This window comes from Rhododendron vialii, chromosome 10a (genome assembly GCF_030253575.1).
Source record: "Rhododendron vialii isolate Sample 1 chromosome 10a, ASM3025357v1".
NCBI lineage: Eukaryota > Viridiplantae > Streptophyta > Magnoliopsida > Ericales > Ericaceae > Rhododendron > Rhododendron vialii.
In genome coordinates, this window is record NC_080566.1 from 10,760,464 (window position 1) to 10,784,405 (window position 23,942).

The following is a 23,942-nucleotide window of genomic DNA, read 5'->3' on the forward strand; positions in this document are numbered from 1 at the left end:
GAGTAATCGTTTGTTTTTTCCATTTTTAATTAGAGGACTGTGCTAGGAAAGTATCATTATTTTTGTACAATCATTTCCAAATATGTCGATGGTTATATTGCCCGTAAATCTTAGCTGTTAAAAAAATATGTACCGATACTAGGGTACAAAATGTACAGATTTGAAAATATCCCTCCCATATTATATAGAATATAGATAACTTCCTTAATTATAGATTTCTGGAAAGGAAAGTTAGTACTCGGAAATTAGTCTCTAATTTCGAGAATGTTTTGTTTCCTTAATCAAAGGCATGACTTTTTAATTTCAAAAAGAAGGTATGTATAGAGAGAGATTTAAGGTGAGAGTTATATTTTCAATCCAACGGTAGAAAATATGTACCAATCCAACGGTGGAAAATATAAACCACCCTCTCATATTATATAGAATATAGATATAGAAGATATAGATAGAAAAAATTTCTTTTATATCTCTTCGACTTTGACCAAAAATTCATTTTGGTCATTCACCTTTCAATTTCGGCATAAAAATACTTTGACTTTACAATTTTTTTCAATGTCATCATTTAGGGATATATACATATATACACGAAAAATAAGGTGTTTGGATTAAGCACCCTACACACATTGAATGTTGTTGATTCTCGCGTTGGCCCCCTCGTTTTTTTTAAAGAATTTTTGGACGGCTTGGATCGGCCGTCCGGTGGCCAAAGATGGCCCAGCGCGACCGTCGGTGTCTATGGATTCCTTCTAAAGGATGATATTGAAAAAAATTGAAAAGTCGAAGTATTTTTATGCCGAAATCGAATTTTTGGTCAAAGTTGAAGGGATATAAAAGAAATTTTCCTTGAATAATACTAGGGTTAGATAGAGGGGCATATTACCACTTCTGTCATAAGTATCACATATCTGGCATTGGTAGATAGAGGGGCATATTTAATCAAATAAAGATGACATAATATACATGACCATTTGTTATATGAGATTTTGGATGGTAGGATAAATTAATATCAAGCCAAAACATATTGTTGAGAACAATATTGTAAACAAATAATGAAATTACCATTTTCGAAATAATGGAATTACCATTTTCGAAAAAGATATAGCCACAGAGCTCATGTTTTCCATATGCAAGCATTATCGGTTGGATGGGTGCAAAGAGCGGATTTTTGAAGTATAGGGTTGTAGTGTAAATAAGCATTTTTTATAAGGGGCAGAGTTGTAAACAAATTTTCAGTGTTTTTTGCCCTTGCAATTTTCACAGAAAGGCCTCCAAAACCCTCGTTGAATTAGGGCCAAGGGGTTTGCACTTTGCAGGATATCATTCGTAAAGGAGAAATTTGAGCACAATACTCCTCTCCAAGGTTCGTACTCTCTACAGTTATCTTTTCCTGTGTGTTGAATCGATGTTCGAACTCGACCCAGTTTGATCTTGTATTGGGTCTTCAACTTTCCGAGTGTGGTTTTAGTTTCACAAAATTCAGGCTGTTATTGAGTTTAATTTTTGAAGCGTTTAGAATTTTGATTTCTTCTAGCTTCGCAACCGCTAACCCAAGGGGTTGGCCTGGGGTCTTGGCCGGCGTGGGATTTAGGTGTATCTTAAGGTCTCAGGTTTAATTCTTCTTGCTAATATCTCTTGGGGCCACCTCACCCCACGTTTAAGCGTGTGAAACGGATGGAGGAGGGGCTGTAGGCACTAGTCGGAGGTGCGCAGAAGTTGGGCCCGGAAACCTTGCAAGGGCCTGCATTACCGGAAAATTAACTTCGCAACCACTGGTAGTTACAAAATGATGTTTTAAGTAGTAAAGGCACATCTTTTTTTTTTGCCCTTTTTCCTGCTTTGGGTCGTTGGAGGTAATTTTGTTGGGCCCCTTCTGGATCTCAATTTTTTGTGTGTGGCCACTATCTTAGTTTTGAGTGGTTGTTTGGGACCATGGACTGTACTGAAGAAAGAGAAAGACTTTAAGTCCATAAATCTTCAGCCGTCGCATTGTTTTGGATAATTCTGGTTTGGGTCTTCTTTTCTCGGTTGCTTCAGTTCCAATAGTGACTGTTTATGTCCTGTGCGTAAGAAACCACCACTAAACCATGCGTTTCTGCTTAGCATCCTATACTCGATTTACTCCTTTCAACAGATTTACCCCTTCCACTAAACCATACTGCCGAACTTCTTGTTGGGGGTTTAATTTTCTAGGTTTTAAGATGTCCGCCAATGGTACAAGTTTAAAGTAGCTAGCTCCTGCGGGGGTGATTTATACTTAAAAAATATTAGCTATATCTTCTGCTGCCCATGCCGAGAGGATCTTTTATGTTCTTTGAAATGGTGAGGCAAATATTAACAGGCTAAAAAGAAAGAACTTCTTCCCGCTCTTGAAGTAGGAGCGGCACATAAAGCGAGACTAGCATTTTGACCATTATTAGTGTTGGATTGCCGGGTATATACCTTTTTGAGGCTTTTGAATAGTCATCACTCATCAGTATCATTCTTGGACTGATTCTCATGTCTTGGATTGTGTAATGTGGTGGATTTGGTTATCGATGGGCTTGCTTAATGCCTATGCTAATGGTGTTTCCTTACTCACTTTTCTGCTTATGCTTCTGTTGCATTGCTTCACTTGTTTCATCAATGTTGTTTTAGCAAAATTATGTACTTATGGTTATCGATGGGCTTGCTTAATGCCTATGCTAAATTGCTAATGGTGTTTTCTTACTCACTTTTCCTCTTATGCTTCTGTTCCATTGCTTTACTTGTTTCATCAATGTTGTTTTAGCAAAATTATGTACTTATTACTACATTGTGGGTGCGTGCTGGTAGAATATCCCCGGTTATGAACTAGACGGCTAATGGATTTGGGTGATACTTGAGATTGGGGAAGTTCAGGTGTGACAAAATACGTAGTGGTTGTAATGTGGGGTCACATTTTCGAGCTATTGCAAATGCTGTAGAATTTTGTTAAGTCAGAAAAAGCTTTTTGAGGTGGATATCGTGAAATAAGAATATGCATGAACATTGCAGTAAATGGATTTGATTTTGCTTCTTGTTATGGGTTATGGGGATGCATGTGACGTTATTTGGATGTATTTTTCGTTGGATGAGGAGAAGTTGTTGGTTGATGTAAATCCCTATTCTCAGTAAATTGATGATTGTTGTTAAGAATTAAACATTGTTCTGCTGTTTTACATTAGGTATAAATTTCTCTTCAAGGGATAAACTTGCGGTCGAGATGATTGAGGTACTTTTTGATGATGCGATCGTCTAGATCCAGATGGTAAAAAGTTTGACAAAGGTATGTTTATGGAAGCATCATTATTGGTTCCATGTAGATTCTGCTTTTTATCTGTAGATTGTTAATGGTACCTGCAACTATATTAGAAATGGTGGAAGAAGCATGTGTGTGTGTGTGTGTTGGAATTTTACTGTTCCTACTCTTCTGTGAAATCTTGGCAAGTGCAATTTTTTTTTTAACCTACTCCTCTGAGAGAAGGAATTTGTAAACATGCCACCATTCTATTCAAATGGCCTTCAATAGATGAGGCAATCAGTCATACATTATATGTGATCTACAAAACTTTTGGGTAGAACGCACGAAATCTGGGGACACTGCCTTCTGCCTGCACCCTCCCATTCCCCACCCCTTATTGAATGGAAGAACAAACCCAGAGATGGGAGTGTATGTCTTCACCTGCAGGTTAATATTGACTATTTCTTGTCCATATTAGATGGTCTTTGTGGGGTTGGTAATCCCCTATCATGGGTTTAATCCTCTTTTTCAATTGAGAGTCACATGTTGTTAGGGTTAAATTTGCATGTTACCTGATGTCCTTAGAAAACCAATTTGTTTCTCACTCACGAACATAGTTTCTTAGCTCATCGGGTCAGGTCATCTGGGCTTTGTTTAGGGCGCTACCCAATTTTGTAACGTTGGTATTTAACTTTGAGTGCCTGTATAACCAACTTTCCTTGGCACTATTGGACTTGGTTTATTAGCTCATCTCTTTCTTTTTTTTGATCGGCGAAAGTCAATGTTGTTAGAATATTTAGTTAGCACCTTTGAAGAGGAGTTGAACTCCTGACCTTCCTTTCTCCGGCACTTAAGTGCACCCCTTGATGCCGTTTGGCTGTGCCTCTTTATTAGCTCATCTCTTTGGGTCTTATAACGGTACTACCCAATTTGTGAAGCATGGTATTTAACCTAAGTGCATATATATAACCTCTTTTTAAGCACTTGAAAGTTCTTGGCCGGGAGGGCAGTGTAGTAGGGGCTAAGATGGCAGTATATCCTCTGTCCTTTGTGCTGGTGGGCTGAACATGGTCTGTGATGGGACATTTCCTTTAAGATTGGGATTGGACTAACCTAACTCAGGTTTGGTTTGCGGAAGCTTTTTATCTTATCTGCCCCTCTAGCCCTGTTCTTTGTATCCTGCCTACATGGTTCCGTAATTGTATTGCTTCATGAACCAAGGTGCAATGTAAAGTTGTCTGATTAGTGATAAGGCGGAATCTCGACTTTCAAATTCAGAGTCAAGCATGTTGATGTACAAGAACTATTGATTACTAATGGGAAAACTCTCAATTGGTGTAATGCTTATTACATTCAGCAAGAACACATGAATCTGAAAGGTGACAATTTAGTAAACTTAAGCCAGTATAAGTTACCTCTTCTTCCATACAATTTCTGATGTGCTTTAAATGCAACAACTAGAATCTTTCAGGTTGTGTGAAGTGCTGTATAGTGTCTGAGATTTTTCATCTTTGTATGCTTTTATCGAGGTGTTTCCATAGTTGGGTTTTAAGTGGATAGAGCATGATGGATGATGAATCTTTTTTTTCTGATTTTCTCATACTCCACAATCTTGACATTGCTTCAAGGTAATGCTTGTGTAATGTGGCTAATGAAAATAATGCGTTGCATAAATGTGTCTTTTAGTTTCTTGCATTGAAGCACAGAGCGAGGAAAAAGATATGCACATACTGCTAGATGTGAATACAGAAGTTTATCTTATTCATGTCGGGGAGAAGTTTAGAATGGCATTAGCTCCAACTCTAAATTTGGATGGATCGGCTGTGACTAGCTATCTATCCTTATAGGTTATAGCTATCTCTCGTAGCCTTTTTCTCTGTTCAATGGATGGCCTGTTTGCACCTCCAATATTTTTCAGCTTGTAGTTACTTGTTGATACTATTCAAGTTGAACTCAAATTGGTGGACACCATGACATGAAAAAAAGATGGTTTAATCATAGTTGGACTGAAAAACACTTTAAATAACTAAGATTTGTATAGGTCTCGCAGAATCCTTCTTATCGTGATGATGTGACATCCTCTCACCAACCAATTGGATGAGTTGGGTTATTTTACTTTGGAATCTCAGGAACAGGACTACATGGCCATTCGGTTCAACTTCCTTCAAAGCAATGCACCTACCATCTTACATGCATTGGATACAGAATTAGGAGTATCAAGTTGTCCAAATTAAATGCATCAAATTTGTACGAGTGATGGTACACAACCTAACAAATAGGACATACATAAAAATGAGATTTTGTTGATATTGTAGCACATGTTGAACTCCTTATCCCTCTCTTGTATTTTCTTTAGACGAGCTATATTTACTTTGATGGTCAAGACTTAAGAGACTTAGAGTATGCAAAAGCTCCGCCTTTAAATAGATAAGAAATGGAAAACATACTTCTGTGATGTGCCTGGAATTTTGTCTCCGATCCTCTCTTTTGCTCTAATTTTCCTGTAGTATTGAAAGCCTAATATCATTAACAAATGTTGCTCTACTCCAATTTCAGGGCAAGTCAAAATCACTTGCTGACAAATTCGAGTATGTCATTCATGGATTGTTGTACAAGATGTCAGAGGATGATTCATCTGGAACTGTGAAAGTGTAGTCATCGTGCCAAAAGGCTTCTTCGCAGATTATAATCTTAATTTGAGAAAAGTATGAGTCTTTGTTGGAGATGGCCAAAAGAGCTTATTCCAGATTGCTACACAAACCAAATTCCTGTACAGTCCCACAAGAAACAAGGCATGCCCACTTATGCTCAGAACTATACTCAACTTCCGAGTACCACATACATACCCATCTCCTCAACACGTGCATCCACCAATGCAAACAAATTCAGTCCCGCCGGCTGTTCGACGAAATGCCCGAAAGGCTTTCACTTGCTTCGAAAACAAGTAAAGTGGTCCATTCACAGAGCTTGAAGCTTGGGATTGGATCACAAGGGAGGCTGGGTAATGCCATTGTGGATTTGTACGCCAAATGTGGCAATATTGAGTTTGCAGAAAAGGCATTCCATCGGCTAGAGAGTGTAGATTTATGTGCTTGGAACTCGATTTTATCGTTGTACTCGAGGCAGGGATTGCTTGATCAGGCTCTTTGGCATTTTGGGTCGATGAGGAATTGCGGGGTGGGGCCGAACCAATACACTTTTGCTGTTCTTTTATCTGTTTGTGGTAGACTGATGGATGCAGAGTTTGGGAAACAAGTCCATTGTAATGTTATCAAGACGGGGTTCGAGTTCAATTCATTTTGCGAAGGTTCTCTTATTGACCTGTATGCTAAACTCAATTATGTGATCGATGCTCGTAGGATTTTTGATGCTGCTGAGGAACCCGATACAGTTTCTTGGACTGCAATTATTTTTGGGTATGTTCAAGCTGGTTTGCCAGAGGAGGCAGTCAAATTGTTTGAAGATATGCAGAAACTAAGCTGTTTCCCTGACCAGGTAGCATTTGTGACTGTCATTAGTGCCTTTTTGGAGCTAGGAAGGCTTGATGATGCTTGCCAATTGTTTGCCCGGATGCCTAACCCAAATGCTGTGGCATGGAATGTGATGATTTCAGGGCATGCCAAGAGAGGTTATGAGTGGGAAGCTGTCAAATTGTTCCAAAACATGAGGATTGCTTGTGTTAGATCCACAAGATCCACATTGGGTAGTGTTTTGAGTGCCATTGCAGGAATGGTGAATCTTGAGTATGGATTGCAGGTTCATGCACAGGCTACGAAACAAGGGTTTGATTCTAATGTTTATGTGGGAAGTTCTCTAATTAATATGTATGCTAAGTGTCAGAAAATGGAGGACGCCAAGAGAGTTTTTGGTCCTTTTGATGAGAAGAATGTTGTGTTGTGGAATGCAATGCTTGGAGGTTATTTGCAGAATGGGTATGCCGGTGAAGTCATGGAGTTATTCTTTAGTATGAGGGTTTCGGGTTTCCATCCTGATGAATTTACCTATACTAGCATTCTGAGTGCATGTGGTTGCTTGGAAAACTTGGGAATGGGTCAGCAACTCCATTCGTATATAATCAAGAATAAACTTGAAGATAACTTATTTGTTGGAAATGCATTAGTAGATATGTATGCTAAATCTGGTGCTCTAGATTATGCAAGACGAAAATTCGAGCTACTGAAGAACCGCGATAATGTTTCTTGGAATGCAATTATAGTAGGCTACGTGCAGGACGAAAAAGAGGACGAGGCTTTCAAACTGTTTGAGAGAATGACATCGGATGGTATCACACCCGACGAAGTGTCCTTGGCCAGTATACTAAGTGCTTGTGCAAATCTCCGAGCGCTTGATCGAGGAAAGCAAGTACATTGTTTATCAGTCAGATATGGTTTAGAAACTAGCCTTTACGCTGGAAGCTCCCTTATTGACATGTATGCTAAGTGTGGGGCTATTGCCACTGCATATGAAGTTTTCATTTCCATGCCGGAGAGGAGTGTGATCTCCGCTAATGCTCTGATTGCTGGATATGCTCAACACAATTTAGAGAAAGCTGTATACCTGCTACATGATATGCTGGCTGAAGGTTTGAAGCCGTCTGAAATAACCTTTGCCTACCTTCTAGATGCATGCACTGGGCCTTCTACACTAAATCTTGGAAGGCTAATCCATTGCTTTATACTGAAAGCAGGGCTTGCATACGAGGATGATTTCTTGAGTATTTCCCTTTTGGGCATGTACATGTGTTCCCAAGGCAAAATAGATGCAAATATTCTTTTTTCAGAGCTCCCAAATCCAAAGAGTGCAGTGTTATGGACGGCTATCATTTCAGGACATGCTCAAAATGATTGCAGTGAGGAGGCTTTACAGTTTTACCTAGAAATGCGAAGGCAGAATGCCATGCCAGACCAAGCAACATTTGCCAGTGTCTTGAGAGCATGTTCGCTCTTAGCTTCTTTGAGAGATGGTAGAGAGGTTCATTCTCTCATTTTCCATACTGGTTTTGACTTGGATGAGTTAACGAGTAGTGCATTGATAGACATGTATGCAAAATGTGGGGATGTGCAAAGTTCAATTCAAATTTTTACAGAAATGGATACTAAAAATGATGTTATTTCTTGGAATTCGATGATAGTTGCATTCGGGAAAAATGGATATGCAGAAGATGCACTACGAACATTTGACAAAATGAAAGAGGCCCATGTGAAGCCCGATGATGTGACTTTCCTTGGTGTTCTCACTGCGTGTAGCCATGCAGGAAGGGTATTTGAAGGCCGCCAAGTCTATGATATCATGATCAATCACTATCATATTGAGCCAAGACCTGAGCATTGTGCCTGCATGATTGATCTTCTCGGCAGATGGGGCTTCATTGATGAAGCACAGGAGTTCATCCACGAACTTGAATTTGAACCCGATGCTATGATGTGGGCCACATTCCTTGCCGCTTGCAGACTACATGGGGATGACATAAGAGGGCAGCATGCAGCTGAGAAACTAATAGAGTTAGAACCCGAAAAATCTTCTCCCTACGTGCTGCTTTCTCACATACATGCTGCATTAGGGAACTGGGATGGGGTTAACTCTGTGAGGAGGAGGATGAAAGAAAAAGGTGTGAGGAAGTTCCCAGGGTGTAGCTGGATAGTAGTGGGAGAGAAGACAAATTTATTTATCGCAGGGGATAAGTCTCATCCCAGTGTTGATGAAATACATAAAGTTTTGAAGGACTTGACAGAACTAATGAAAGATGAGGATTACTTTACTAAAATTGAATGTTTTGTTTGCAACATCGAAGACTAAGATCATGCCTCTTCTCCTGTCAAGTTATTTAAGGAGATACCAAATCCTCTAACAACTGTAGTGGATCAAACTATAGACTAACATAAATCTGAAGGAAAGCTTCTACATGGAGTCCGGAGTGTGGTTGCGAAAGTAAGCGACAACATCATGCGAGCAAGACCATTTTTTGTAAACCAAAGTTCCTGATTTTTATGAATGGGTTTTTCACTATCTTTTGGTGCTTTAAAAGTTCTTATCAATATAAAAGGGGTTGAGGTTTAATTTATGAGAAGGTAGATACAACCATATCACGTAAATGACTTGTTTTCCAACCCATATCTCATGAAGTACGAAATATTCTGGAACGAAGCCAAATGGGATTGAAAGTAGACTAAGTTAGCTTCCCTACGTTTCAAACCACGAGAAAATCCTAGCTTTGGAGTGACTTTGGGAATTGGGAAAGTTAGCATAATAATGCAGAATTTGTCCTAAGAGACACTAAAAGAGAGAGCATTAATGTTGAAGACAAGGAGTTACTAAAAACGGGAGTTTGAAGTTTGAACAATATCCTCACACACTAGAGAAGGTGGAATTTGGGGAGAGAAAAAAGAGAGCAATAAATGTTTAAGAAAAGGAGAGAGTGAGTTAACAGATGCACATAGGAATACACACACTTTCATCAATTGACTGGCTTGAAGATAAACTTCCAAAGGCATTACCGATGTATTGTTTTGATATTCGGGAGGCTGAGGTGGAGTTTCTTAAATAACACCTATTTTATGGGTCATTTGAAAGCATACTGCTTGGCCTTGAAATTCATGGCATAACTTGCCCTTGAAATCCATGGACTGATTTGTCATCCAAACAGGCCTAATAGATTTACAGACCAGATTTCACATCTACTTATCGAAACGGACTCTTGTTCTTGGTCCAATAAATTTGGTGTAGGTTTTTTTTGCAGTTTACTGATATAGAAACAATACTCGTCTCTGCATAGAGAATTTTGACTGAACTGATATTTGTGTGACTCCCTGCAATGTTTAATTCAAGTAGCACGGTTATTCATGTTGTTTAGATAGTCACATACTACAAGCATAAGGTTCCGTTAAATTCAGAATATCACTTCTAATTCTAAATGACGTTCTTATGGAAGATTGGTGGAGGATAATAAGTTTTGCTAGGGTATTCAGCCTAAGATGCAGAACTCTATGAAAGTGTTGTCCATTATCTGTTGATTTTACTAGTGAAGTTGACATTGTGCTAAGTGTGAATATTTACGTCCTTTATTTCTTTTGAAGGCTGTGGAATCCAAGTTGCTGGGTTACCATGGGGTAAGATGAAACATTGGCAATACCAAAAGAGGTTGCCTAATCGCTTGCTTATGAATTTAAAACAAATGCCTTTAAGACATCACCAAATTCCACCATTCGAGTATGCATGGAGAGGCTCTCAAACAAGTAAGCATCTAGGCACTTTCAAGACTGATTGGAGAATGCACTACCTGCAACCAGCAAATGGCACTTTCTCCCAAAGGTTGTCAGGAAAAATGTTGTATAAAAACTTTTTATTTCAATTAATGGATGGCGCTCTCCTTTTGCTTGCAAGAACACCAAACTTAGATATTGGCTGTTGATAAAATGGATGTTGAGTACATCCATTTTTGCTTAAACAAATGATGTTTTCTCTCCCTTGGATCTCTGTGGACAGCTTTTTCCCTTCCCTGACATGGTAAAGACATCCTTTTTCTTGGTTATTTTATTGTACCTCGTCATATTGTTTGCTCTTGTTATCTATTGAATTTGGTGTATTTCTCATGTAAACTTCCACTGTCTTTCACGAATGGGCCTTTTCTCCCATTTTTCCTTGTGATTCGATTGAGGGTAACTGGAAGCATTGGCATGCCAAAATGCTGGTTCCCTGTGAATTTTCTCTTGTTCTAATTTTCGTTCGGAATATTTTTCTGTAGTATCCTTTTTTTAATTTAAACCAATTGGTATGTTCTTCAAATCTTCGCCCATTTTTTTTCTCAATTGATCATTGTAGTGAATCAGTGAATCACTACCAGAGGTTGATCCCAATCTATACTGCATTCTGTGTGCCTGTCTGGGAGGTTGAACTGGTTATAGACCTTAGAGGATTAATTTGAATGATGTGGCTGACCTATTGTTGGAGCTGAGTTATCAAACAATCCAAGCTTTTAAATCCTTGCAACATTTGCATTATCGAATAGAGATCTAGTTTTCATTTTTTAGTTTCTGTTTGGTACTGTTTCTTTCATGCCTGTAACTGTCTTTTTCTATTCAATACTTGTTGAAATTGTGCCAACCTCTCCAATTCATGTGACATATTTGATGGCTCAATAATCTTGAAGGATGTTTTTACAGGTTGGGTTCCGCAAGTATGTCTGGTATTGAAGGTTTTTCGTTCGCATATAGAGAACGGTTGGATGATGCTCAACTTATGGAACTATCCATGTATCTATTGAGGTACTCCTATCTTTCTTTCCTACAGATCCACCCATCACAGTGTGTCGGTTTCCCTTTGTACTGCAAAGCCTAGTACTGACATTAGCAATGCATTTGGGCAGAATCTATGCTCCACATGCAGCCTAGGACATTGTATGCGTCTCTTAATCCAATAGGTATGTAAGGTTGAATAGTTGCAATTGGAAGTCACTCGGTTGGTTGTATTGGTAATGACGTCCTATCTTACAGGATTCTTCCACATTTATGAAGTAAACAGAGGGGCATTGGACCCTTAGTTACGGCTCCATGTGAATTGGGATATACCTCCAACATATCTACTTGGACTTGAATATAGATGGTCTAATTTATTATTGAACTAGTCATCATATGTTGCAACCATTCAAAAGCCTGGATTATCCATAGGACGGCTAGTGACCTAGGACACGAGAATCAAATGTGTGATAGTCGGACATACTTCATATCCGGAAACCATACTCAAGCCTAGGGAAATTTTTAACGAGAATTATAAAAACCGTGATATACACATAAATCACATCTACATGAAAAAGTCTATATATCAAGTGATCATATATGTGTATACTGAAATCAGTAGATAGCTAAAATACATTGTCCTATAGTCGGTATTTGCCCCGCCACACGTATGTGGTAACGGACATGCAACAACTCCGAGATGCTACCTACTCCCCAGATCACAAAGCCATATCTCCCAATGTTCGTCCACTGAGAATAGATATGAGTTGGAGAGAGTGTAACGAGATTATATGGTAGGATTGCAAGGTAGGATTATTGTAATATAGATGTGAAGGTCTATTCCCCAAGTCATAACTAGGGTGAAGGTGGCTCTTTGTGACAATAGTTGTCTCTTTGAAAGCAACCAGTAATTTATAGTGTGCAACGTTATTCTAAAACCCCTCGAGTTTTAAAAAGTATATAACATCAATAAAACTAATGTTTAGGTAGAAACATGTGGGCATCTATTTCCTTTGCAATTGTAATGTGCTGCAGGTACAAGTGTCTTCCAAACCTCGTAAGTGTTACCATTCTCCCCCCCAAAAGGATTATAGTGTCTACTGAATTAGACCATTTGAGCCAGAGTTCAACGTGTTATATAAACTGTACCCTGTACTGACTAGACTTGATTCACTGGTTATCACTAGTGAAGGCCTTGCACTTATCTTGACTCTCATTATAGTTTCGGGAATAATCCAATCCGACAAACATTGCTGCACAACGACTCTCACAGAGGTTCAATCTTGCAATGATAGAATTGTCAGAGATCTACCTTAGGGTGAGTAGGAATAAGTTTTCTGCTTTTGGAAATTGCTTGCCTTGGACTCAGGATTGGCCTCTCTACATAAAATATGTAAGCGAAGTAGCTGCAATGGATCTTCGATTGAAAATGATGGTGTATAGGTTAATTTCTTTTTTTTATGCATGCGAACTGTTGCGTTTGGGGTTTAGCAGATGTTATGGCTAATAGGGAAAAAGCAGGGAAAGGAAGAGCGCTTAGCAAAAAGCAACGTGAGTGGTGGTCAAAGTTCAACACACCACTTGATTCCTTACGTTTAGTCAGGTTTTATCCTGAAATTTCAAAATCTCCTCCACCTTTCGTTTGTCCTATTAACTTATTTGAAGATGGTGTCTTGTAGTGTATTTTTGTAAATTGCATTTCTGTGAGCGATAATATGCTAAAAAAGAGGTGAAAATTATTGAAATGGAGTATAAAGTTTACAATGCTGCCAAATTAATTGCTTTTCAATGATTTGTGATATATGAATATGCTCTTAGCCTCTTGATTCAAAAATTTACAGTTGAAGTAACAAGGGCCTATGATGTATGCTGTGTAAATATATTGTTTGTGTTTACTAATATCGTGTAAATTCATGGATGCTGCAGATTCAATTCTTTTGTTTCGTTACAGGACATCCTTCCACTTGACAAGGTATTGCCCAGGAGTTGATTGTTGGATTTAACCTCTTCTGCATGCAAGTAATTTCTATGATCCATCACTTCTGTAGTCTTACTTGAATTAAACGGTTTGGTATGTGCTAAAGAACACACATTCTGCACAAAGAGATCGAGATTTTTGTTCTGTTTGTTCATCCGTTACTGTTTATTACGTATTATTATTACTGCCATTCCCTAAAAAAGAAAGAAACAATTAATTCTAGAATACAAAATGCTACGTCTGTTATCTTTTAGTACCATTGTGGGCAAGGGAAATTAGGATTCCAAAAGCTAAAGACCAGAACTAGGGAAGCTAAATTCCGAAAAACTAAGGGGTTCATAACCAGGGCACAACTGTCCATATGCTGACCATACACACTGCCTAGACGTGTCCGTTTACAGATAGCTGTGTGTTTGATTGCTTCTCTTCATCAGGCCGGGCTGCAGGCTGTTGCTGGGCATCTGGTTTGGCAAGGCCCATCTCCAGCGATTCATCGGGACCAAGTTTCTTGGCTTCAACCTTGTTGTCGCGGTAAATGGCATATAAGATCAGCTGAATTGCTCCTAACCCGCTACCAAAACCATTAGGCACCTGCATGATATTCATATGCATCCATGAAAATTAACATAGAATGAGCGAAACCCCAGTTGGGGGAGGAGGAGGGGGAAGACGATTATAGAGAAACAGATTACTGTAACGAAAAAAAATCCTTACAGCAACAAAAGGATCCTTTCCTAGCAGTCCAAAGATGAACCAGGAAGTGCCACATAAGAACACAAACAGTGACAAGAAAAACGGCATGTATTCCACGCTCTTCGTCTTGATCACTGTTCTCTGTACAATTACAGACATGTAAGCTTCATTGACAGACACACTTTATGACACTATGAACGTTTCCTCAAATAAGGTAGATCCTCAAAAATAGCCTTTTCTGCTTCAAGCAAAGACTTAGATAAGGTAGAACTCGCGAAGTCACAATGTTGTACAAAGTTACATGAATCAAATGAATCAACAAATCTGAAGTTTGGAACAATCCTCTTAACTAACTGCTATGCAGATCAGTTTATATACCAATCTAGCTAAATTTTATGTAGCCATGTTGATCTACCCAAATTATAACCACACTTCTTGAATCACAAATGTATGATTGATGAACTCAATACCCTAGGAATGCCTAAAATTCAATGCTATTTTCAAACCAGAAAAAGCTCCCCCAAAAAAACTGTTCCTTTTTTTTTTGCATCCTTTAATAAATCTCATTGAGTACTTTAAAACGGTCTAAAATAACTAAAAATTAATTCCATTTTTTTTAGTTTTGAAAATGACATGGTTCAGGCAGGATAAAAATTATAGGACGAAAGGAGTATTAATCTGCATGTTCAGTCCTAGTTGAATTGAAGTTCTTATGATGAAAACTGATAGATTTTCATGAGAGTGATAAATCCCTCAAAAGGGAATACAAGGAGCAAAAGCTCTCAAATATCTATTATCAATATATCAAAAGTTGCCTAGTGAGCACTCTAGTCCCCTTGAATGGGATTTTGCTCTTTTTTTTTGAATCTTTGATTCCCCTTTGATTTTTGGACTGCACCATCTTACTCCGTCATTTATGTACTCCCCTTGTCCCATTTTAAGTGTCCACTACGGTTCTACGTGTAATACCTGCCCCGGATATTTCGGTATTTCAATTACTTTTAATTGAACTATGTGTTTTGGGGGTTTAAATCGTAAACAATAGAACTTGTCAGGGTCCTGTGTGTAATTTGTGATTGAAACATAAGTTAGCAATTGGTCTTGCTTGCACACGATAATTTTTCTATAGGTTTACAAATATCCTGGGAGAGATATTTCTTCCCATTCTTATCCCTTGTACGTTGAGAGAGAGAGAGAGAGAGAGAGAGAGAGAGAGAGGCGGCAGAAGGAAGGAGAAGAGAAAGAAGAGGAGAAAAACGGTGGTCTGCTTTTCACAAAATTATTCAAGGTACTTAGAGATCTTGCAAATTTCTGTAATTTTTATTGGATGTTCATTTATGTGTCTAGTATACGGTTGTAAATTTTCATAATTTTGGAGAAGTGTAGAAAAAGATAAAAATCGTAAACCAAGCTGTGGTCGGATTCCTATTTTTGAGCAGACAGTTTACAGAGCTGCTTCTTTCATCAATTTTTTTTTTATAATTATGCGATCCTCCTGATTATGGGTCCTTATGAGTCTGAAAGATTGAAAAGTTGGTGATGTTTTGGCGTTGGAATTACCAAAAAATATTAAGTATTCCATTTTTAATGAATTTTTGAACACAGACTATTTTGCTGAAAATTGTGCTTCGCTGCATAGAATTTTTGAGTTTGGAGGTGATTTTAACTAGGTTCCCTTACTTGGTAAAATCTGGGAAAAATCAGGGATGACCTTTGGTGTGTGATAATGGTGTGTACCAAATTTGGGGTTTATTAGATGCATATTCTAAGTGTGGCGGATTTTATAAGTTGGTGTGTCTCTGCTGAGTTTTGTATTTGCTGCAATAACACATTTTGGAAAAATGGTTATATCTTTTAGCTCGGCTATTGGGTTAGCGCACGGATTGTTGATTCTGAAACCAGACTCGTATACCTTTCGGAATATGTAGGGGTTGTGGCTTAGTTTGTACTAGGTTAAATCAGTTTTTGATTTGAAGTTGATAGACGTGCAGAATCTGCAATTTTGGGCAGTTGTGTGTGTATCTTTGGACAAGCATAACTTTGTCATCCGAACTCCATTTTAGGCAAATTATATATCGAAATTGATGAAGTGAAAGTCTACTTTCTAATGGCATTGGTCTCATGACCTGATTTTAAGCCTATAAGAAGTTATAGGCAGAATACAACAGGCTGGTCGTAGATTTCAAACCAAATGTAGGGGTTATGTTGTGTTTGAGTGCTACACTTGTTTAGAGACACTTCTAAATATTTGAGATGGACATGCTTGTATGCGTTAAGCATCGTTAATATATTGTTGGTATTATAGATTGTTGTTAGGAGTTAGTTTTGACATTTAAGTGTTCAATAAACTGATATGGTTAGCTTCTGGCTAGGTGTCAAGCCGATCAATTGGGGGATGCTGAAACCGTAAGTTTGGCGTATCTCGCTCGATACAAAGGTGAGTGTGTTTGATATGGTTCTTCTCCCTATAATATTGTTGTGGTAGTGAGTATATATCTTGCTATTCGTGATTAGCTTTGGATATGGTTATTTTTAATGAGATGTTGTAGTGAGAGATGTATATCATGCTACTGTTGTTTAGCTTTTGATATGTTGTGAATGTTTGCGTGTGAGGCACACCATGTCGTAAGCCATATCGATCAATGGATGATGATTGGGAGCATGGTGTGTGGGACACGAGATTTGGTTGTGATATGCATGTTTGATGAAAATGCAAGTTGATGGGTGTTGATTGAACCGCCGAAGGTTAGCGTGTGAGGCATACCATGTCATATGTCATGCTGGCTAATTGTCGATGGATGGAAGCATAGTATGTGGGACACCTTGTCTTGGGTACATGGAATGTGGCAGACGTGCCACTGCATGTGAAGTGATTACATTCATATTGTTGTGCATTGATTATTATTGCTCAGTTGGGTGGATATGTTAGTTATAATTGTTGTATACATTCTAGTATTTCAGTTACATTGCTGATGTGTATTCATGTTGATATTCCTTTGGGTATTGTGGTATTATGTGAAGCATTTTTATATCTCATACACTCTGGCTTTCCTTTTTGGTCTGCCACGTAGCAGGTTGCTTAGAGTGGGTCCACTACCGGTCATCGTGTTGAGGTGTTTTGCTTGCGTCAGGTAGGGTTTTGGTTACGTTGTTGTGAAGTGTTTTAGCTGGTGCAAAACTTAATTTGTAAGGAGTTGTAGCTAAGGATAGTTAAAGCTTTTAAATTGTATAGGTTGTAATTAAGTTTGGTCGAAGGCTGGCGTTCTATTTGAGGTTAGCCTTAGATGTTATAGATAGTCGAGTTCGTTGTAGGTGGTTGATGAAGAAATTGGTTTATTCAAGTTATAAGTAAGTTATTGGTGGATGTGTTGAAGTATAGAATTTTTAAAGTACTATAATGCAGTTGTTGCTTCTTGGTTGTGCGATGTCATGGTTGGTTGGTCAATACGTTGACTCATTTTTATGTTGAGGTGATAAGTCTTCCGCTAGGTGTTTATTTCTGATAGGTTATGAGGTATGGTTTGGTGTTCTGTGTGGAATGCCACGTGGTCGTGCCGACTCGAGCCCACTTTGGGTGCCGTTTACGGGGCGGGGTGTGACACTACATGTCATTTTCAATGAATTATGTCTCTCGACATCTATTATATTTCATGTTTTTAAAATTATTGTCTTATAGAAATAATTTTTCGTTTGACAAAAAAAATTAAAATTGAAATCTATCAAACAAACAATATCTATATTGCATATTTTTAACAATATACATAAAGAAAAATAGATAATTAAAAATAGCACGCAGAACCATAGTAGATATTTAAAAGGGGACAACGAGAGTATGTACTAGGGAATTAGAAGTTAAGTCGTTAAGAGCTCACCATGATGGATAAAGGGGACCCGTACATGATGATGGAGAAGATGGAGGCCGCAAAACCACAGAAGATTTTTTTGTTATTTTTAGTTTGAAGGGCCAGCATAGAGATGAGGGCGACCGAGGCGAACACACTGAGCACAAATGTGAGGAGTCCCAAGATTTTGCCCTTCTCTTTCTTGGGTGCATAGATGACGAAAATTAGCACATAGATGGCCTCAATGACTGCACCAGTCCCGTTGATTGTCGAGACAAGCATGTTGTTTGGTGAAATAAAAGGCAGGCCGTACCTGTTCCATTTCGACAAAGGATACAACTAGTAAAGAATTTGTGAGAGTGTTTGAATAGTACGTGCCAAATATTTTTGTGAAGGAGTACTTTTTGAAAATGTGACAAGGACCCAAAAAGTCCTCTAGAAGTGATTTTTGATATGCATTATTCAATTCATTTTTCATAATGAATTTTCATGGAATTCAATCCGGAATGGCCTATATCGTAAAGTGGAAAATAAAACTTACTAAAAAAAATAAGAACCTTAGTTAGACAACCAAAAGTAAAAAATACAGTAGTAGTAATGATAATTGGGAGGCAAACAGGCCCTAAATTGTCATAAGCAAGTGTAATAGGATTGAGTATGTAAGTTAATTCTTTAAAACCAGTTGGAATTATTGGTACTTAGTGGATTTTTTGTTAAGTGTGGGACTAATACTTCATTCCGACGAGAGGGAAAAAGTTTTGATAAAACCAACTTTTTTTAATGACCTTTGAAGTTTGAACGAGTTAGTTCAAGAAAAAAGAAACTTTGAACAAGAATTCTTTACTGTTGTTCGTAATTTTTTACTCTTTAGATTTCGCTTATCAAGACCTATGATTAATTCAATGCATTTGACGTGAATCTAACTAAAAAATAAAAAATGATCAAAAGAATATTGGCTTAATTTTAAGCCAAAATGCCCCCGACTCTTTATAGTACTCAACCATATACCCTTGCATTCTTGCATCTCCTGAATCTAGATTCTAGAGTAAGAAATGGTATACAAAATTTGAAATGCACACTGGGCTGCAAACGAGCTGAGTCGAGCCAAGCTTTGTTGAGCTTGGCTTGGCTTGTTTACTAAACAAGTCAAAAATTTGAGCTTGAGCTCAGCTTGAGCCTTAACAAGCTGAGCGTAGTCATTTACTAAACGAGCATTTTTAATCAAGACAAGCCTCCATTAACTAGCCGAGCTTTCGTTGAATGAGCCGAGTTCGTTTACTAAATGAGTCAAAAATTCGAGTTTGAGCTTGGCTCGTTTAATTTGAGCATTAACAAGCCAAACCGAATTCGCGAATTGCTTGGTTCATTTGCAGTCTTATGTACACACAAACAGGGACAGACCCAAGTGAAGATAGATGGGGTCACGTGCAGCCACTCACCCGAAGGTTTCTTCTGCTGCTACTGTATTGAACACTAACAGTTGTACTTGGATATAGAAGTAGTTTGATACCTCTGCCGCTATCCTTCTGCTACACCAGACACCATTTTCTCTGTTTTTTTTCCCCCCTCTCTCCACACATGCATAAGAGTTTTGATTGGACTTGACATTAACACACACACTCTCTCTCTCTCTCACACACACACACCCACAACACAACCCCCCTCCCCTTCCCAAGGGCCTTTGAGAGAAATTTAATTAGATTGAAAAATGCAACTTCAAATCTGAAGGTTTTAATGTTAGTCTAGAACTTACCCAAAAAAAAAAGAGAAGGTAATTTATAAACTATAGAAAAAATAATTGTGTATCTTAAATGTTGAATTGTGATTACATAAAAAATTGGACTTTTTATTCATTCTTTTTGTATGTATCTTTTGATTGTATGTAAAAATTAATCTTTCATTCAATTACCTGATGTTTGCTCATCGACAGATTTTAATTTATTTTTTCACATAATCATGCTTAATCTTAATTTTTTTCCCTTAAGAATTTGTGCTCCCACCTGAGTAAATCATGGGTCCGCCACTGCACACAAAGGCATAATACAGGAGGAAAATCAAAAAGCAACATTGAAGAACTCACCAAGAAGAAAGCAAGCAATTGAGTAGGGTCATGACGTAGGGAATGCCAGAGAATTGTTCAGTGGATTTGTTCATCACGATCCTCTTAAACGTAATCCTAACAATCAGTTAAGATAATAGTCAAAAGATCAGTAGTAATAGGTGCTAATGACTGTTCAAATTGGTTCACACTTTTATGGATAGTTCTGTTCTCCTTTAGGGGGAAGTATTCAATAATTTTTTTCGAAAATTCAGTTTCGAGCCAATTTACGCACATCTCGTTTAATCATCAAAGACCAATCTCACTATTTACTGAAACATTCAAGTTGGTGCCATTTTCTTTTAAAAGAAAATTCAGTTTAACCACATATTGGCTCACAAAATTATATTTGAAATCTTTTGTTTATGTGTTATGATTAGATTAGTAACTTCAACATTTTGCTTGTCCAAAAAAATAAAAAAAAAACTGTGCTATTCACACAGATAATTGCACATAGATCGTGTGCAGATTTTTGTGTGGGTTCACTCCGGATCCCACACAAACAATCCGAGCCGTTCATTAATTATAAATATTTTTTCTAGGGTCTTCACGTAAAATCAGCTCAATTCGATACCTATAGGTGCTCGATCCAATCATCTAACTTTTCATTTGGATTTGAGGATAATAAAAAGTTATATGATTGGATCAAGCATTTATAGGTATCGGATTGAGTTGATTTTTTGCGAAAGCCCTTGATTTTTTTTTTTTTTTACATTTAATGAACGGTTAGGATTGTTTGTGAGGGATCCGGGGTGGGCCCCACACAAAAATCTATGCACGATCTATATGCAGCAAGTTTGTGTCAATCGGCTTCGTTCTTTTGGACTTAACTTAAACTTAAATCTAAAAATTTTGTCCTTATTTGAATTTTTTTCGCATTTGTTAGTTTTACGTAAAACTTTTGTGTGTTATTGATTCGTCTCGATGAGAGAAATCGGAAAAATAATTTTTTTTTTACTTTTACCCAAGTATATTTTTGCTCTAAAAAATAGCTATTTTTCAAAATACTTGAGTAAAAGTGCCAAAATTTTACTTTTCCAATTCTTCTCGTTGAGACAAATTAATAACCCAAAAAAGTTTGGTGCAAAACTAAAACATGAGAAAAAATTCAAATAAAAACAATTTTTAGATTTAGATTTAAGTCAAGGCCAAAAAACGCGGAAAAAAAAGTTGGATCGTTCCCCTCTCCCTCTCTCTTGTACTCCCTGCTTGCTAGAAATTGTTACTCCCTTTGTAATTTGTCCCTAAATAAATGTCTCAGGCCGTAAATTTAGACCTCTAAAAAGAGGTTCCTATATTTTTCGTTAAAAAATTTAAATTTCTTTCATAAAACAAAAAATATCAATGAGTTATTTCAAGTTGTGAGAAAAGTTTGAATATTTTAACAAAAAATTTACATATTTTTAAAAGTATAGATTTACGAGTCAAACATTTATTTATGAATGGAGGGAGTATGAAATCTAAGTAGTTCACATTACATTGTAGATAATTTTTAAAGATTTAAAAGTTGGTCAAGTTCCACTTAGATTGTGAAACTACTTTTGTACTATGTAGAAGCAGAGAGAATCTAATTTACGGAGGAGCCGTGAATAAGATTTACGGTACTCAATCTTAATAATAGATTATTTATCTGTTATCATTAATAGGTTATTTTCAATCCGAATCATCCAAAATATTTTTGAACGACTAAGATTGCGCGGAATCCACAGCTCCTTTCTCTCTCGTAGAAGTATGATCAACTTTCATAAAACGCGTGCGTACTTTTTTTTTGAGCAACAAATATATAAAGATAGTGTTGAAAACTTGAAATTTTGTTTTTCAATTTTGAGTGAAGAATGCGGATAAAAAAAAAAATTTTTTGAGTGAAGAATTGAAAGAAAATTCTCCGGCATTCTCCCTTTTAACGGGGATCCCGCTGAATTGAGATCCTAATCCCGTCATGTAATCCATCAATACAGAAGTTTCTTGGTGAACAACACCCACTTCAAAACGAGAGAGAGAGAGAGAGAGAAGATTCGTTCCATGGTGCCTTTGTGTGTGTGTGTGTGTGTGAGAGAGAGAGAAGGATTCTTTCAATGGTGCCAAAAATAGCAAAAGCTGTTTGTGTCTCTGTGTGTGTGTGTGTGTGTGTGTGTGAGAGAGAGAGAGAGAGAGAGAGAGAGAGAGAGAGAGAGAGAGAGCAGGATTCTTACAATGGTGCCAAAAACAGCAAAAGCCCGGTAGCATCTCCTGTTACAAGAAACCCAAGTGAGAACGAAACTATACAAAAAGAAACAAGAACAAAAAGTGGTGAGGGAAGAAATTCTGTGGGTAAAAGAAGAATATCCACCAACCAAGGATTCCGAACACGAAATGCGCGGTATCAGTGCCACCCATCCCTTCAAATTCTTCTTCCTTACTGAAGAAAATGGAACACACGAGAAAAATTGCAGAATCCAAACCCAGATCAAGAAACTCTTTCAGGGAAAGTAGAGAGAGGTTAGCAGAGTTATGGGTGAGGAGGGACAGAGGCTTATATAGAACAGAGGAAAGGGAATTTTAACCAATTCCTTCTCGGCTCGATTCATTCCTGGTCCTCCACGTACTAACGTGACGGAGAGTACGTATTACATGATTAACAACATCAATCAAATGTTTTGGCAGACTCAGTGATAATTTGACATGTTAAAATTTAATATTTGCAGAAATGTCCCACTCCAACTAATATGCCAAGGTTGTTATTTTGGTACACATACTAAACTTTTTGCATTTTTTTGAAGTTTTGTTTCTATTAAAAAAAATACCGCGTTCATTAGTTTTGTACGAATTTTTTGTTGATTATTGATTTGCCTCGAAAGGAATCAGAAAAGTGATTTTTTTTTAATCTAATTATTTTGAAAAATAACCACTTTCAAGAAGAAAAAAAAAAAGAAGCCCTGAAAAGTGGTTATTTTTCAAAATATTTGGATAAAACTATTTTTTTTTACTTTTTCGATTCCTCTCGACGAGACAAATAAATAATCCATAAAAATTTGGCGCAAAATTAATGGGCGCAAAATTAATGAGCGCAAATTTTTTTTTAATAAATTTTTTGGGATCCGCAAGTACATTTAAATTTGATTTCGATTTATCTTTCGTTTTAGTAATTCTTGGGGGTAGAGTTATCAAAAGAGAAGTTTTGACACCGGATGGTGCTGTGCTATGGTTGCGCAATATCATGCTGCACACCTTCGAGCTATCGAATCTTACATCTGACAGCTCAGATCTCATCTCGGCAATGAACAACTCTTAATTGTTGATTGACGAGATAAGTTCCGAGCCGTCAGATGTACGATCCGACGGCTCAAAGATGCGCAGCACGGTGTTGTGTACCTCACTGCACAACACCAACCCGAAGTCCCACTTTTTTTGATGTTGAATTTAATTAGAGGTGATATGTCAAATTTCACCTAATCAATTGACATCATTTGATATCTAAGTTGTACTTAGTTCAAATATCAATGGGAGAATTTTTGGAAAGTCCACTATAGCATATCTCTAACCCCATTAGTCCACTTCTAAAGTTTTTAACCCCTCTAGTCCACTAATAATTTTCATGACAAAACTACCCTATGTAAAAGAAACAAGGGCTTTGTTTGACTAACACAAAAAATGTACTTTTCCATTTTTTTCGATCTTGTTGCAACCACGTAACCACCACCACACCCACCACTACCACGACACCAACATATAACGTTATGTGTAACAAAAATTTCTCTTTTCTTTTTTTCTCCCACCACCACCACCACTCCACCTCCATCACCACCACGCCAACATATAACGTTATATGCGTGATAAAAATTTCTATTTTCTTTTTTTATTCATGTTTTGAGCCCTTCATTTC

The 23,942-nt window shown here is 37.6% G+C and overlaps 2 protein-coding genes across 7 annotated transcripts; one reads left to right on the top strand and one right to left on the bottom strand.

Annotated features, from left to right (window-relative positions):
• Nucleotides 1–1,100: 1,100 nt before the first annotated feature.
• Nucleotides 1,101–14,038, top strand: LOC131303350 (pentatricopeptide repeat-containing protein At3g09040, mitochondrial). Of its 6 annotated transcripts, none has more exons than XM_058330171.1 (6): nucleotides 1,101–1,360; nucleotides 3,183–3,283; nucleotides 5,795–10,741; nucleotides 11,398–11,499; nucleotides 11,601–11,654; nucleotides 13,421–14,038. In XM_058330171.1, exon 3 carries the CDS (start codon nucleotides 5,963–5,965, stop codon nucleotides 9,032–9,034), a length of 3,072 nt encoding a protein of 1,023 aa, XP_058186154.1. In that variant the 5' UTR covers nucleotides 1,101–1,360; nucleotides 3,183–3,283; nucleotides 5,795–5,962; the 3' UTR covers nucleotides 9,035–10,741; nucleotides 11,398–11,499; nucleotides 11,601–11,654; nucleotides 13,421–14,038. The 6 variants fall into 6 exon arrangements, with proteins under 6 accessions (XP_058186154.1, XP_058186153.1, XP_058186157.1 ...); XM_058330170.1 differs by having other exon boundaries at nucleotides 5,795–10,546; XM_058330174.1 differs by having other exon boundaries at nucleotides 5,795–10,470.
• On the bottom strand, nucleotides 13,583–22,697 carry LOC131303351 (bidirectional sugar transporter SWEET1-like). Its single transcript, XM_058330175.1, has 6 exons — nucleotides 22,414–22,697; nucleotides 22,273–22,309; nucleotides 20,063–20,158; nucleotides 18,013–18,295; nucleotides 14,162–14,281; nucleotides 13,583–14,038 (listed from the first exon to the last, which is right to left on the bottom strand). Exons 1-6 carry the CDS (start codon nucleotides 22,454–22,456, stop codon nucleotides 13,829–13,831), a joined length of 789 nt encoding a protein of 262 aa, XP_058186158.1. The 5' UTR covers nucleotides 22,457–22,697; the 3' UTR covers nucleotides 13,583–13,828.
• Nucleotides 22,698–23,942: the final 1,245 nt, after the last annotated feature.

Coding starts and splice junctions, on each gene's coding strand:
- LOC131303350 (XM_058330171.1), top strand. CDS start 5,963: ATGGCCAAAAGAGCTTATTCCAGATTGCTACACAAACCAAATTCCTGT.
- LOC131303351 (XM_058330175.1), bottom strand. CDS start 22,456: ATGGGTGGCACTGATACCGCGCATTTCGTGTTCGGAATCCTTG. Junction 18,296..20,062: donor AATTGCTTGCTTTCTTCTTG/GTGAGTTCTTCA, acceptor GAAATGGAACAG/GTACGGCCTGCCTTTTATTT. Junction 14,282..18,012: donor GGTCCCCTTTATCCATCATG/GTGAGCTCTTAA, acceptor GTAATTGTACAG/AGAACAGTGATCAAGACGAA.